This window comes from Podarcis vaucheri (genome assembly GCF_965113315.1).
Source record: "Podarcis vaucheri genome assembly, chromosome: 15".
NCBI classification, from domain to species: Eukaryota; Metazoa; Chordata; class Lepidosauria; order Squamata; family Lacertidae; genus Podarcis; species Podarcis vaucheri.
Window position 1 is genome coordinate 42,440,657 of NC_138753.1, and position 14,750 is coordinate 42,455,406.

The 14,750-nt window shown below is 43.9% G+C and overlaps 1 protein-coding gene across 2 annotated transcripts in view; it reads left to right on the plus strand.

Moving 5' to 3' along the window:
* The window catches only part of EBF2 (EBF transcription factor 2), a 263,272-nt gene that overhangs the window by 16,216 nt on the left and 232,306 nt on the right, over nt 1-14,750 (plus strand). For both annotated transcript variants that reach the window (XM_082200462.1, XM_082200461.1), the window contains exon 6: nt 3,576-3,644. In XM_082200462.1, coding sequence (XP_082056588.1) covers nt 3,576-3,644 — 69 coding nt within the window. The remainder of the gene's footprint in view (nt 1-3,575; nt 3,645-14,750) is intronic.

Here is a 14,750-nt window from a genome sequence, read left to right on the forward strand (position 1 = left end):
TTTCGCCACAAGGCCCAGACTAGACAGCAGCAGACATAATCAGCTGAGCCAGGCGGCCAGTGAGCCTAGGTCTTTATCGGCCAGATGGTGTGAATTTAGACACTTTTGTTATGCAATGCCAGGGAGGAGTTGGGGAGAAGAAAACAAAACAAAGGCCACCATGCTGGGTGCTTATTTGAGTTTGAAATTAGAGACAGATTTTTTTTTTCTTTTTGGTGAAAGTTGAGGGCTGAATTTTAAAACCATTTTGGAAGGGGGAGGGGAAAGACATAAGCCCTTCTTTGAAATGGGCAGCTTTCTGGGGCATCCAGTTTCTTCCAAGGCTATGTTTCATCTAGAGCGCTGTTTGTGTGTATATCCCCAGCATGCATCTATCCTCGCTATTGATGTGCTAAACTAGATGTCACACTAGTCCTATAGTTAAGAAGAATATATATTTTAGAAGTAAATAGAAGGTGTTTTGTGTGTGTGAGAGAGAATGAGAGTGTCTCATCTGGATTGGGACCCTGGTGGAATAGGACTATTTTTCCTTTGCCTCAGTACCAGTTGCAGTGTGAAAGAGTGCTACTGTTCAGGGTTCCAACCAGCCAGTTCTGCTCTTTGCAAGGTGTGGGGAACCTTTGACCCTTCAAATATAACTCCCATGAGCCCCAGCAAGCAATAGATGATAAGAGTTGCAGTTCAGAAACATCTGGAGGGCCAAAGTTCCCCACACCTGCTTGTTGTCATTCATGTGTGGATAGCTCAGTTGGTTGAGCATAAGACTCCTACAGTAATCTCAGGGTCATGGGTTCAAGCCCCAACTTGGGCAAACGATTCTTGCATTGCAGGGGGTTGGACCAAATGGTGTTTGTGGTCCCTTCAAATTCTACGATTCTGCAATTCCATTAGGGACGTGGGTGATGCTGTGGGTTAAACCACAGAGCCTAGGACTTGCCGATCAGAAGGTCAGAGGTTCAAATCCCCGTGATGGGGTGAGCTCCCGTTGCTTGGTCCCTGCTCCTGCCAACCTAGCAGTTCGAAAGCATGTCAAAGTGCAAGTAGATAAATAGGTCCCGCTCCAGTGGGAAGGTAAACAGTGTTTCCGTGCGCTGCTCTGGTTCGCCAGAAGTGGCTTAGTCGTGCTGGCCACATGACCCAGAAGCTCCCTCAGCCAATAAAGCGAGATGAGCGCCGCAACCCCAGAGTCGGTCATGACTGGACCTAATGGTCAGGGGTCCCTTTACCTTTACCTTTTACAATTCCATTCCTCTTCCTCCTAACTTCCTGCTTCTGTCCACCCCACCCAACAATCGTAGGTCAGCATTCCATGCTGCAGAAAGGTTTCAATTTTCATTCCACCCCTGCATTTTGAGGCCATTACAGTTCTTTCTTGTCACATACACAGTGGCAGCTCATTGGAATAGGTGGGGCAGAAAGCAAGGAGGCCAACAGTAGGGGGTCAGAGCAAAGGGTTCATGAATATCAAGCCAATGATAGGTGGAGCCAACAAATTCTGGTTTTGTCCCCACCCACTTTCCTACTGCGTTCTAGAATGGCAATGTCAAGATTGAGGAGAAAGAGGAAACTGATGGACATTGCTACTCGCTAAACTCGTTGTGAAGAATGAGGTGGTGGGGCCTGGCTGAGGACACCCTGAGTTGGAAAGGCAGTGTCCCACTTGCCCCAATGGACTAGCCTCCACTGCTTTACCACTATGCATATTGAAACCTACAGTGTGTGGTGGGGGAGCCATTTAGAGTGGAGAAGCAGTGGCAGGACTCTCCTACTGCCCTGCTCTACCCCCAATTGTTTTGCTTGTTCAAGAAAAGAGTTGGTGAAACTTCCCCAGCACTGAGTTTCAGCTTGCAGTAACCCTTTCTCAGGCTTATTGGAATGAGAGGCATTTTTGCTTTTCAGAATATTCCTTCTGAGTACGGTGCACTGATGCCAGCAAACTTTCTTTCTTCGAAAAGTTCCCATTGCAGATGCCTTTCACTTTGCATCTGGATTCTCTTAGTGTGCTTTGCTTGATCATGTGGTCTACCACAAGGGGCAGAGGATCATAGACCAGGAACTTACATACACCTTCACCCGCTTCTAGCCCCAACTGATCCTATTGACTGCAGACCCCAAAATATTAAAGTATGCCTTATGCTAGCACAGGAACACAGAAAGCTGTCATATCAATTGAGATCATTCAGTATTTCAGCACTCCCTACAGCCTGAGGGCTGCATTCTGTTCTGGGGAAGCTTGGAGGGGCCAGGGATGAGCAGGGCCAAAGGTAGCAGTGGCTGGGGCAATTCAATTCATGAGAGCCAGTGTGGTGTAGTGGTTAGAGCATTAGACTAGGATTTGGGAGACCAGGGTTCAAATCCCCACTCAGCCACGACCTTAGGCCAGTCACTCACTCTTAGCTTAACCCATCTCACAAAGTTGTTGTGAGGATAAAATGGGGAGGAGAGAACTATATCACTCCACTATGAGCTCCTTGGAGGAAAGGTGGCAGATAGCAATAACTAAATAAATTTTACCTTTTTACAGTAGGTTTGTTCGCACACATTCTCTTCTCTGTCTTAAGCCCAGATGAGCAAGAGGCTTTGTCAGAATTCAGTGATATATTCCAGCCAGTCAAAAACACTCAAATCTTCTTAAATCTTCTGTGCCAGGTTCTTGATATTCCCATCCTGTTTTTTGCAGTTTCAGGCAGAAAACAAAAAGGATCTTCAAGCTTCCGTTAGGCCACCATTCATGCTTCACAGTTGTGTCCAGCTTGCTGGGCTACACTTGTGCAAGCTACCCTGTGGGGCACACCTTGCACGCCACTTTGTGGCTGCGATTTAGTTACATTGTGCTTGATTTCATCTGAGACTCTAAAAATATACATGCAACCTAACTATTTATATCCTTGAAAGTGGATCAAAATTTTATTGCACATTCAGCAGACATATAAAGTTATAATATTTTACCAGCGGGAAATGAGCCAGCCACTCAGTGGCATTAAAAATTACTTGAAGGCCTGGGCTGTTGTGTATTTATCATGACATTATTAAAAAGTTGGGAAGGTGCAATTGCGAGGCTGGCCCCGGGTTTGAGAGGGGCTCTGGTGTGGACTGGAGACGGTGGGCAGCTATTTCCCACAATGACCTAGAAACAGTGGTTGCTTCTGCCTGACTGGAATGTGTCTTTGAACTCTGATAATGTCTCTTGCTTGCCTGGAAGGAGGACAAAGCAAGACATGTGAGGGAATGTAGAAACTAGCCTACTGTGCAGAGGTAAATTTGGCATTTGTTATTCCACCCACATTTGCTTTTGGTCCTGTCTGCCATTGGCATGTGACTCCCAGAACGTTGTCCCAAAAGGAATGTAACCATCATGCTGTGAAAAGTTTCCCACTCTGGGCTCAGATGTTTGGAGAAGGCAGGGCAGTGTATGATGAAGACGAGGAGAAGGACCAAGGGGAGGCAGGAGCATGGCAGTGGGGCCCCCAACAGAAGGTGGGGCCCAATGATACCTGCCTCTGGTTATACTTAGTGCCCCTTGGTTATACTTAGTGAATTATCATCCTTTTTTGTTTGTTTCCTTCGATCTCCAGCCGTTGTTGTGAAAAGAAAAGCTGTGGAAACCGCAATGAGACTCCTTCAGACCCTGTGATCATCGACAGGTAGGAAATAAAAGTTAAGTTTTAAAAAAGCAACAAAAACAAAGAGCAAGGTTTTTTTTATCATGTGCAACTGGATGAGGTGGAGAATCTTGATGCAAGTATCTGCTTAACAGTTGATGTTAGTGCTGTACTATTTTTTTTTTTGGGGGGGAAGACTCAAAATTTCTTGGCCTTCTTTGATGGAATGTCTGTTCTTAAAAAAATATAATGTCTTCTGTTTGCTTATCTAAGCTTGGCTAAGTCTTCATTGTGTGGCAGCATGCTTGATGTTGTCTGTTTGGTGAGGGATGGGCTCCTGCTGGATATGTAGAACAGAGATAGCATTTCAGGTCCCTCTTGCTGCTTCATTAACATTCCTTTATAAAATAATGATGTTGCAGGCACATTCTTGTGGAAAAAGCATTAGCCAAGTTTGAAATGCCTGGCATTGGAATTACTATAAACTTTTCTGCAGATCGTTGCATTTCCACATTTGCTTTGTCTCAAGAGTTGTTTCTTTCTGAGCCAGAGTCAAAAAGTGTTCCCTTTTGTATCCTGATTGCAATTTGGGGCCTCTAATGAAAAATTGGTAGCAAACAGGGTTTGAAGTTGGCTGATATATTGGTGGTGAAATTAACAGTCACTTTTTGGGAAGAGAATGAGCTCATGAAGTTTGATAAGCTTTTGTGTGTGTGTGTCTGGTGGTGCCTATTGCTTTGGAGGTCTTGTATATGGTTGAAAGAGACACTCTGTGCATCAATATAGATCATTAAGTTGAATATGACCACTAGGTGGAAGCTGTTAGAAGTGTATGTGTGTGTCGTGGACTGAACCCCTCAACACAACACAGACAATCACCCACATGAATGCATTTATTGCAATTTCCCTGAAATTACCGTATTTTTTGCTCTATAACACACACCCGACCATAACACGCACGTAGTTTTTAGAGGAGGAAAATCTGTAGGCATGCCACCCGTAGGCATTCCCTCCATAACACGCACAGACATTTCCCCTTACTTTTTAGGAGGAAAAAAGTGAGTGTTATGGTGCAAAAAATACGGTACTCATGTTGCTCCAGAGGACAATGTTTGGAAATTGCAAGGAAGCAGAATTCAGCTACATGTTGAGTTAAGGGCTATTTGGCAATAAAACAGACTACCTCAGGAGGTGGTGGCTTCTCCTTTTCTGAAGGTATGTAATGCAGCTAGCCCTGCCATTAGACAAAGTGAGGCAACTACATCAGGCGGCAGTTGCTGGAGGGCAGCAGTGGCAGCATCCTGGCTGTTCCTCATAAACCTCACGCCGCCAGTCACCTGCCTCTGTGTAAACTAATCTGCTGCCTCAGATGCAATGGATGATGCTCATCACTGTCTTCTGTTACTAGTGCTGAAGTTAGATTCAGCTGCTAGTCCGGTTGGCTTCTGTGCATGAAATAGGAAGGGGCTGCCATCTTGTCCTCCGCCTCAGGCAGAACAATGTATTGGACCTGTTCTGGAATTTAAGCAGAGGTTAAGCAGAGGTTAGCTACCTGTGAAGCATGCTGCGAAAGTAAGAGTCCTGCCCTGTGCCCTATGACCTTCAAGTTCCCATCTGTTGTTGGGCTACTTAAGTACAGCAAATGTCATGTATTATTATTATTATTATTATTATTATTATTATTATTATTAGTTGTTGTTGTTGTTGTTGTTTGTTGTTGTGAGTAGACTGATGGTTCACAATGTGATCTGGAACATCTCTATTACTTCTCTATTACTTTTCTTTCTCCTCTGAAACAATACAAGAGTTGGAAGCAGGTATGTGTGTGTTTTACATGTACAGTATGTATGTATGTATGTATGTATGTATGTGATAAGTTAAAAGGATACAGTTCCATTTCCTTCAGACATACTGGTGAGCAAAATTACATGATTGCAAAGTTCTGTTCTGCAAGGTGGAGGGCAAGGGTGGCCTGTTCTGTTTCAGTGTCTTACCACAGTCACATGGCTGCAGCTTATGGCGAGATCTCATGGATCTCTTGAAAGAACTTGTGGAGGTCTCATGAGCTCTCACTGGAAGCCATTGCCACTGCACAAACCTGGCGGCAGTAGGGGTGGGCAGCATGCCTGCAGAGGCACTTCCTGCAAGATTCTGCCACCTGAGGCAGGCTCCTTCACTCCGCCTCATGGGCCTCAGTGAAGGGAATGGTTGGCCATGACTTAATACTTTTAAATAAATCGTATAGCACAGCCCTATACAAGTCTATTAATAAGTAAGTCCCACTGAACTCAACGGACCTTACTCCCAGGTAGCTGGCTATAGAATTGCAGCCCTTGTCTATTAATTGTATGAGATTTATTAATTGTTTAAGTTGGCATGAATTTTGCTCATTAATAAGGAAATAATTTTGAAGGGGGAAAAGAAAATTTGTTTGATTTGTTTCTGGACGATAAATGTTAGTTGAATTAGGAACTGTCGTAGAAGCACTTCCTCCTGTGAGAGAGTTAAGGATAATGCTTTTCATCTGCTACTTTTAAAAAGTAAAATAAAAAAAACTAACTTTATGGTGCCTGGTTATTATTATTATTTTGGGAGGTGCATTTTAGTAAAAAATAAATAAATCAGTCAAGAGGTTTGATCAACAGAATGTGAAAATCGTATCTGGAATTGCTTCAGGAATTCTGTGAAATGATAGCATTTGGGGCAATGCATCATGCTACTTCCAGAGGTTTCTCTAAAGCATGTTTAATGCAGAATTATTATTACTATTTATTATTATTATTATTATTCTGCAAAAAGCAACTGTGCAGAGCTCCCACGCAGATTGAAAGTGTGGCACGTGTGGAGGAAGGGGTTAATAATTTCCTCTCTGTGCCTTTTTCCTGCCAGAAACTGCTTCTTCCTCCAGCATCTGTTTGTCCCTGAAGATGTCAGATTTTCATTAATCAGCACCTTCCAATGACAACAGAAATGAGAGGGGGTGGAGTATGAGTTGCACTGGGAAGATGATACGTAAAAGAAAAGGGTCAGGCCTATTCTTCCCCCACACACAACAGTCCTGACCTGGCCACCTGTCTTCCATGCAGTGGTCTGCTTTCCACCAGTCTTTTCTGAAGTGATCCAGTTTTCATCTCTCTCTTGCATGGTCCAGATTTGTTGTGTAATCAGCAGATCTCACATGCTTTGTATCCAATCTCTTTCCATCAGTTCATCAGCCCACATCTATTACATCTAAGTGTCAAGGGGTTATGGGTTAATTTCTTACAGAAACAGCCTAGGTCTCCACCATTCCAGTAGGATAGTTAAGAGTTTAATATATAGCTCGAATTTTGCAATTTGTACAAACTTGTCTCATGCAATTCCCCCCAAATTGTTGCATTTTGACATAGTTCTGCCAGAGACATAAGCAAATCACCTCCCTAAACATCCCTTCCAATGGAGCTCATCTCACCAGTCATATGTATGCCAAACTGTGCTTTGGGGGCAAAATGGCAATTTTTACAAAAATTATAGAAATATAAAATTATTAAGAATTTATTAAAATAAACGGCTATCTATTCAACATATGACTTTTCAGTGATGGACTAATCACGCATACATTTGCATAGTTCTAAAGAAAAAAAGACACTTACTTTGGCTGCATACACACCATATATTTAAAGTACACAGATTTCCCCAAAGAATCATGGGAACTGTAGTATACCCCTCACAGAACTACAATTCCCAACTACAGTTCCCAGGATTCTCTGGGGGAAGCCATGTGCTCTAAATTTATTTATACCCACCTACCAACCAAAGTTCTCGAGGCAGCTTATAGTATATAATCAGATAACAGTTAAAATAAATGGTGATGCAATAGTCACTGCAGCCGAGCAACAATGTAGGTAAGTCCTCACTCCTTTTGTTCTTCAGCATCCCAGCAAATGCCCTTCTGCAGCTGAGTTTCCTGGCTGTTGCAGAGGCTAGATGTTAGTCCCACACAGGCCAGGATGCCCTCCCTGGGTGGCTGCTACTGATGTGTCTCATAGTCCTGGCTGTGGTGACAGATGTAGGAAGTGCTGGGTGGGTGTGATAGAATCATAGAATCATAGAATCATAGAGTTGGAAGAGACCACAAGGGCCATCAAGTCCAACCCCCTGCCAAGCCTCCTTCCCAGCTTTCAGCTGTTCCAACAATTTAGGGCGTTGTGGTTCAGCACTGTGCTGCTGGCACATTTATATTCAGCCCCTTTCCTAATGATCCCTCACATGTGGCATCTGCCCTTTCCACATTTTCTTTGAGCTGCCCCCCTCCCCACAAAAAGATCCCTTTTCCAGCTCAGGTATAGTGTGCACACAGCCTTTGTATTTAGATGATGCATCCAGGAGTTGCTACTTGACACCATTACTTAACAGTATGTATTTATTTACAGAGAAGAGGCATTCCACCTAATTTCAAGGGTGCTTGCCTCTTTTAACATGACTCCTGTATTAAAAACCACATGCTCCTTAAATTAACTGGAGCATTCCAACCAGTGTGCGCTTTAAATTTTTTATTTTAAGTCTGCAATCCAGTGCACGTGGAATCAACAACAAGCTCCATTTAAAACAATCAGACTTATTTTTGAGTAGCCATTGCACTACTGATCAAGGCTGCAATCTTACCCATATTTACTTGGAAGCAAGTCCCTTTGAACTTAGCAAGGCTTACCTCTGAGTTAATTTGCATAGGTCAGGGCTGCAGATATAAAAGGATACTGAATGGATGTTGGTAGACAAAATGACAGCACAAGTTATTTTATTAACTGACATGAAAAGTTTTGTTGGAAATAAAACTTGGTAGAACTTGGGGGGGAATTTGCTGTCAGGGCGTGGGATGATTATTGCTTTAAAAATCTTGGGGAAAATAACAAAAAGCCATTTGTGTGAGATCGTTGTAGAAAGGTCCACACTGAGTTGATGTGTAAGGTAATGGCTTTTAAGGAAATGTACTTGGGTGTGATGAAACTAGCAAAATTGAGTTTGGGAAGCCTTTCTTATGCGATGGAACAGAACTAAACTAGAAGAAATGGCACGGTTAACTTTGTTATAAGAATTTATAAAACAATGGAAGACTTTGAAAGAAACTCTAAACTCTCCCTCTCCCTCTGTGCTCTCTGTGAGTGAGAGATCTCAATTCTGTCAGTTCTTGTTCATTAAGTATTTGTCTGTTTGTTTGATTTAAATGAAGTAAAGGAAATGGGGGGAAATGAATGGGTACCAAGATAGTGATGAGGTATCCTGTCTATATGGTTCTTAAAACCTATCAGTTTGTTCCAGTCCTTCCTCCAAAGAGTTCACAGGAATAAGTTTCTCACAATGTTCCTGTGAGTTAGGTCAGACTGTTTCAAGACTGGAGAAATGTTCTCTCTAGTCTTTGGTCACACCCATTCCATACATTTAAAGCACATGACTTTCCCCAAAGAACTCTGGGAATTGTAGTTTTTTAAGGGCGCTAGGAATGGTAAGCCTGTGAGGGGTAAACTACAGTTCCCAGGAGTCTTTGGGGAGTCATGTGCTTTCAATGAGGCATCCCAGCCTGGAACCTTGGATAACTACTGCCAGTCAGTGTAGAGTATGCAATGCTGAAGTAGATGGACCCAACGATCTGACCCAAAGGCAGCTTCCTACATCTCTTGTATTGAACAGAATCTCTCTTTTTAAAAAGAAGGAGTGACATATCTACTGCTTCTTCTAGTTTGCCCCCACGGCACTTGCTAAATCCCACTACAGAGAGCTGTCCAGTTCTGTAAAGCAGTGACAACAGCTTTCAGAATGGATAGTATCTTTCTTCTTCAGCTTTATAAATGAGTTGGAAGAAGGGGAGTGGGAATCTGTGGATGGAGAACATAAACTCCCCTTGCCAACATTTTTTAACCTTGAACACTCTCCAAAACTTTCTTCACAGCACAAGATGTTTCTGCTGCAGCCTTCATTCGTCCAGTGATGCAAACACACATTTGCTTTATCTCCCTCTTAATTTTCATTGGTAAGAGTTATTATTGTAAAAGCCAAGGCCATAACAAATATAACCCTAGTGTGCATTTTATGCTGTTTGCCTCTGATTTATCAAGCAAAATTTCCAGGTTTATAGCAAAGGCCTAAGTATGTCTACTGCATACTTATGAGATGGTTGCTCCCAGATAGGAGTGCATAGGATTGTAGCTTTAATACACTTTGAAATAAAATATGTGAGAAAATTGAGTTTCCCAAGCCAAATCAAAAGTCTTGGCATACAGCCCTCCCTTTATAATTCAAAAGTGAGCATAACTATATCTCTGTTAATGTTTCATTCATTTTTCAACACAACTTTTCATTTCCAATATCTCCAAATGGTTTGGTAGGTCCAGAAATTGTCATTGTATCTACTATATTTGTGAAAAGCTTGGATTTTAAAGAGTTTTAGATCTTTAAAAATAAAGACGTGAGGTTTTCCAGCCCTCATTGCTGTGGAGCATAAATGAGGGCTAGAAACTTGGGTTGCTTTCTTTTTTTAAAGAATGTGAAAGTTTTGGTTTTTAGGAATCTGAGGATTATCGCTGTTGTAGAGCAAGGATGAAAAGGCCTTGACAGCAACAAGCCCCCAATCACAAGTGGATTGCTGGACTCGGGAGCACCAGGTTTCAGGTCCTTGTTTCCCAAGCTAATGTACCAAACAGGATAAAATAACCCTTGAAAGTCTACAAGGGCAGGCTCATAGCTAGAAATTTCACAGTGAGTGGATGTAGTAGAAGGATTCTCTCTAGAACAGCCAGATCAAAAAGCTTAAAAATATTTAATTGTATTAAATATTAATAAAATAAAATGTAAGAAAACTAGAGAACCTGGAACATCTCGACAAGTAAGAGAACTAGAGACTTATTTTTTTTATCATGAATGAAAGCTGAAAATTCAAGGACCTGGAGTGGGATCTGGAGCATGCATGTGGCCAGCTGGCCATGTGGCCTCAAAGTCCACACAGTGATTTGGCCATTTGCAAAGGGCACATGTAGCTGAACACATAGGAGCCCTGAGCGCATGCAGCACCTCCCCATGTACAACAGTACACATATTGGTATTCCTTTCCTGACCTCTCACTTGACATGTGGACAGTAGGGCCTGGACACATGATGCCAGAGGGGTGGGACTAGTACATGTGGATGGCAACCTGTGAAAAAGACCAGCTGAATTGCAAATGTCTCTTCTCAAATCAACCACTGAATCTTCTCAAATCAACCAATGAATGCTCCTGTTTTACAGGTGAGGAACACTGAGTGGCTGAGAAAGGGGCAATTAGCAAAAAGCCCACTGTGGCTGAGAATTTTCACTTGCTATAACTGTTCAGTTCATTTGTAATGTTTAGGCTGCCAGGGCCATTGTTTATGTGATCAAGATAGCATCAGTCTCGCACAAGTATTAGCAAATTCGGGGGTTGGGCAGGGACCTTGAGGTTTGAAGAAATGCAGAAATAATTCTTAAGGAACAGGGGTGCCCACTTGCCCCCCACATTGAGGGGGCCTGGCATTGTGTAACATCATATGCACGTCATGCGCAATTTTTTTGGAGGGGAAAACCAGACACCCCCACAGAGATCTTCCTGCCAGTGGCAGGAGCTGGAGAGGAGAGCATGGAAAAATCACCCTCCATGTTGGTGGTGGGGAATGGGGAGCGCAGAGGGCGTGTTTGCAGGCAGGAGGCCAATCTCTTTGGGGGCTCCCTGTCCACAAATATTGAGGGGGCCGAAGCCCCTTTCACCCCTTATAGTTGGCACCCCGTTAAGGAAAAAACCTAAGGAGAGACCTCCCCCAAATTGTCCAATAGAGACTGAGCATATTCAGTGGACATGGCTACTGGAGTGTGGTGCGGGATGATGATGATGATGATGATGATGATGAAGAAGAAGAAGAAGAAGAAGAAGAAGAATAGTAGTAGTAGTAGTAGTAGTTTGGATTTGATATCCCCGCCTTTCACTCCCTTTAAGGAGTCTCAAAGCGGCTAACATTCTCCTTTCCCTTCCTCCCCCACAACAAACACTCTGTGAGGTGAGTGGGGCTGAGAGACTTCACAGAAGTGTGACTGGCCCAAGGTCACCCAGCAGCTGCAGGTGGAGGAGCGGGGAAGCGAACCCGGTTCACCAGATTACGAGACTACCGCTCTTAATCACTACACCACACTGGCTCTCATCTCTCTGGATGGAAAATTATGTGTATATGTAGACTTGATTAACTGGAATTCTGAGCAGGGAGCACTTGACTCTGCAACACTTTGTTGCCAACTCCACTTGCTGTCAAACTATAGGGAATATGAAACTTTGCTGAGAGACTTCAAATTGCCCTCATACGTACCACTAGATCCCAATCTGCTTTTGGCCTGCCCATGCCCTAGAACTCTACCCAGGAAGTCAGGAAGTTACAGTCCATCAGGTTAGTTCATCAGGGCCCACCAACCTCAGTTTGCCCTCAGCCAGCCCCCACCTGCCTGCCTTCTTCCAGGGGTGGTTCATCCTGCTTTGCCACTTAAGGCAAAATGGGAAGGTGCCACCCTGCATTTGTGCCACCCACCACCCCTCTTACTGTCCATCTAAGTCTTTCTTACCGGTGTGACATAGCTATGACTTCTGGCAAGAACCTTGCAATATTGCCCAGAGGCCTCACACAATCTTCCTGGGAACCAAGTAAGCAAGGCATCTCAGGAAGGTCATTCAAGGCCTCTGGAGGCCTCTGCTAGATCTTGTGGGGCTCCTGCAAGATTCCACAGGGCTCTTGTGAGATCTTACCACAACCCAGAAACCCCCTAGGAGCAAAGTTTCTCAGACTTTGGTCCCCAAGTGTTGTTGGACTACAACTCCCATCATCTCTAGCTAGCAGGGCCAGTGGTTAGGAATGGCAAGAGTTGTAGTCCAACCAGCAGCTGAAGTCTCAAGTTTGAGAAACACAGCCTGAAGAGTAAAAATGTGGATGCCACTCCTATGCTATATAAATGGGAGCAAGCAGACACCTTGCATGTCCCCATGCGAACCAAGGAAGTTGACCCAGCCATGGCATGTTTTGGAACTGTTTCCAAGTCTTCTTTTCCCTGTTGGCTGCATGGTTGTCAAGGGCAGGCTGCTTGTTACCTACTGTGGTGCAGGACAGTCAAAGCAGACACATCTCTCTCTTCCCATGCCTCTCCACGGGAGCCGGCCAAAAGCCCCTCTGCACACACGCCTCTCCCCTCCTGAGCTTGCAGTGATCTCCCCACTTGTCCTGCCGAGTCCAAATGCTTTTGTTTGCTGCTCTAGCCTGGCTCTCCTGTGACGAACTGCTGTTGTGCCATCTGCTGCTGATTAATTTTTTAGTAGCTGGGGATGTTTGTGAGGAATCAGTAACTTGGTGTGCTTTTGCCCTGTCACTTGACAAATGGCTGCCTTGGTCCCTTTTAAAGAACACTGGATTTCTTCTCTCCTCACCACACTGCCTCCGTCCTGAAGCAAAAGCACTCTGAGTTCTAACCAGATAACATTGAAAGCAAAAAACTGTCAGCAATGGCCATAGCAGGTGGGGGAGAAGTCCACTTCTGCATGCAGCAAGCTGGTCGCTTCTTTTCCCAGCATCTTGCTGAAGGAGAAAGCTTTTCACGTGGTCAGTCCTGCTGGGGAGTTGGTGACTCAGGAGGGGAGAGGCAGAACTGGGTCAGAGAAGAGCTTTCTTAAAAGCAACTGAAGCAACTGTGCCTTGACTCGGAGGCCTTCTAGATGACTAGCAGGGGCCTGCTGGAGAAAACCATCCTTTCCCTAGCAGTAGTGTTGTATAGTGGTTAGAGAGTGCTAGGCTAGGACCAAATGCCCATTCTTCCCTGAAGAAGCACAGGGTGAAAACATAACAAATAAAAAGATGACTCTACATACAGAATTGAGTAATTTGGAACTGAAACGGTCACCTTGGACTTCTCTGCTGCAGCCAAGCAGGTTCCAAGACTTCCGATGATTTATTTTGGAAGATGTCCTCTCTTATTAGGAAGACTAAAGATAGGTCCTGGGAAACAGAAAGCTAGAAGCATGAAGCCACATCCCAAATGCTAATGCATCTGATCAAGTATGGCACAATGGAACAATGTGTCTTGCTGTTAACCAGAAGGTTGGTGGTTCAAACCTGCCCAGGAACAGTTGTGGGCAGGATTACTGCATTGCATGGGATTGGACTAGATGTCTCTCTCAGCAACAGCTTAACCTCAGGCATCAAATGTCAGGCCTGAAATCCAGGTTAACAATGAGCCTGCTAGTTGCTTTAAGTCTGGCACATCTACAGGAGACCGGCAAGCGATGGTAGTTGGCCTTCAGAATTGACAGGATGGAAGGCAGAGAGACCAAGAATAAGTTTGAGCTAGAGCCAGTAACAAGCAGAGCCAATTATTTCTAGTTTTGTTCCTACCCTCCTCCCTGCTCAGTTCTACAAGGGGCAGCATTGAATCTAAGCTGGCAGGCAGAGCCACACCCTGGGCTGGTTGCAAGGCAGAAGAAAGGCAGGATCTCCTTCACTGTAATGGACCAGTCTCCATGAGGACAGGCATTCTTCCTTCTTGAGCAGCTGCTGTCAATAACATATTACAAAGGACATTGTCAAATCTTAATACATACAGTTGATTCCCTTGTGTGCTGGATATTTGTCCCTTGTGAGTATGGTCTGTTTCTTACTGTATTTCCCAGGGTGCTCGCAAATAGGGAAAAGAACAAGTAGTAAAAAGGGAGGACAAATAAGAAGAACAAGAGTCTGTGAGAAGAAAAACTTTTCTATTTTCTGTGTGTGAGGATATCACAAAGTTGTTTCCGTAAAAATATATATTTAAATTAAATTAAAATGTCATTCCTGTTCAGAATAGACCCACTGGAAAGAATGAACCTGACTCACCTAGATCCATTAACTTCAGTGTGCCTACTGTAATTAGCTGAACACAATTCTAAGTACCAGTATGAATTATACAATGAAACAGAAAAGACAAGCAACTGCTTATCTTGAAGAGGCTTTAGGCTGTCTCTCCTCCCTTCCCCTCAAGGCAATATGATTCCTCAGAAGTCCCTGGGGAGAGAGAGAGAAAGAGAGAGAGAGAGAGAGAGAGAGAGAGAGAGAGAGAGAGAGAGATCTTTTCCCTCCAGGAATAGTTTTATTTTTTCAG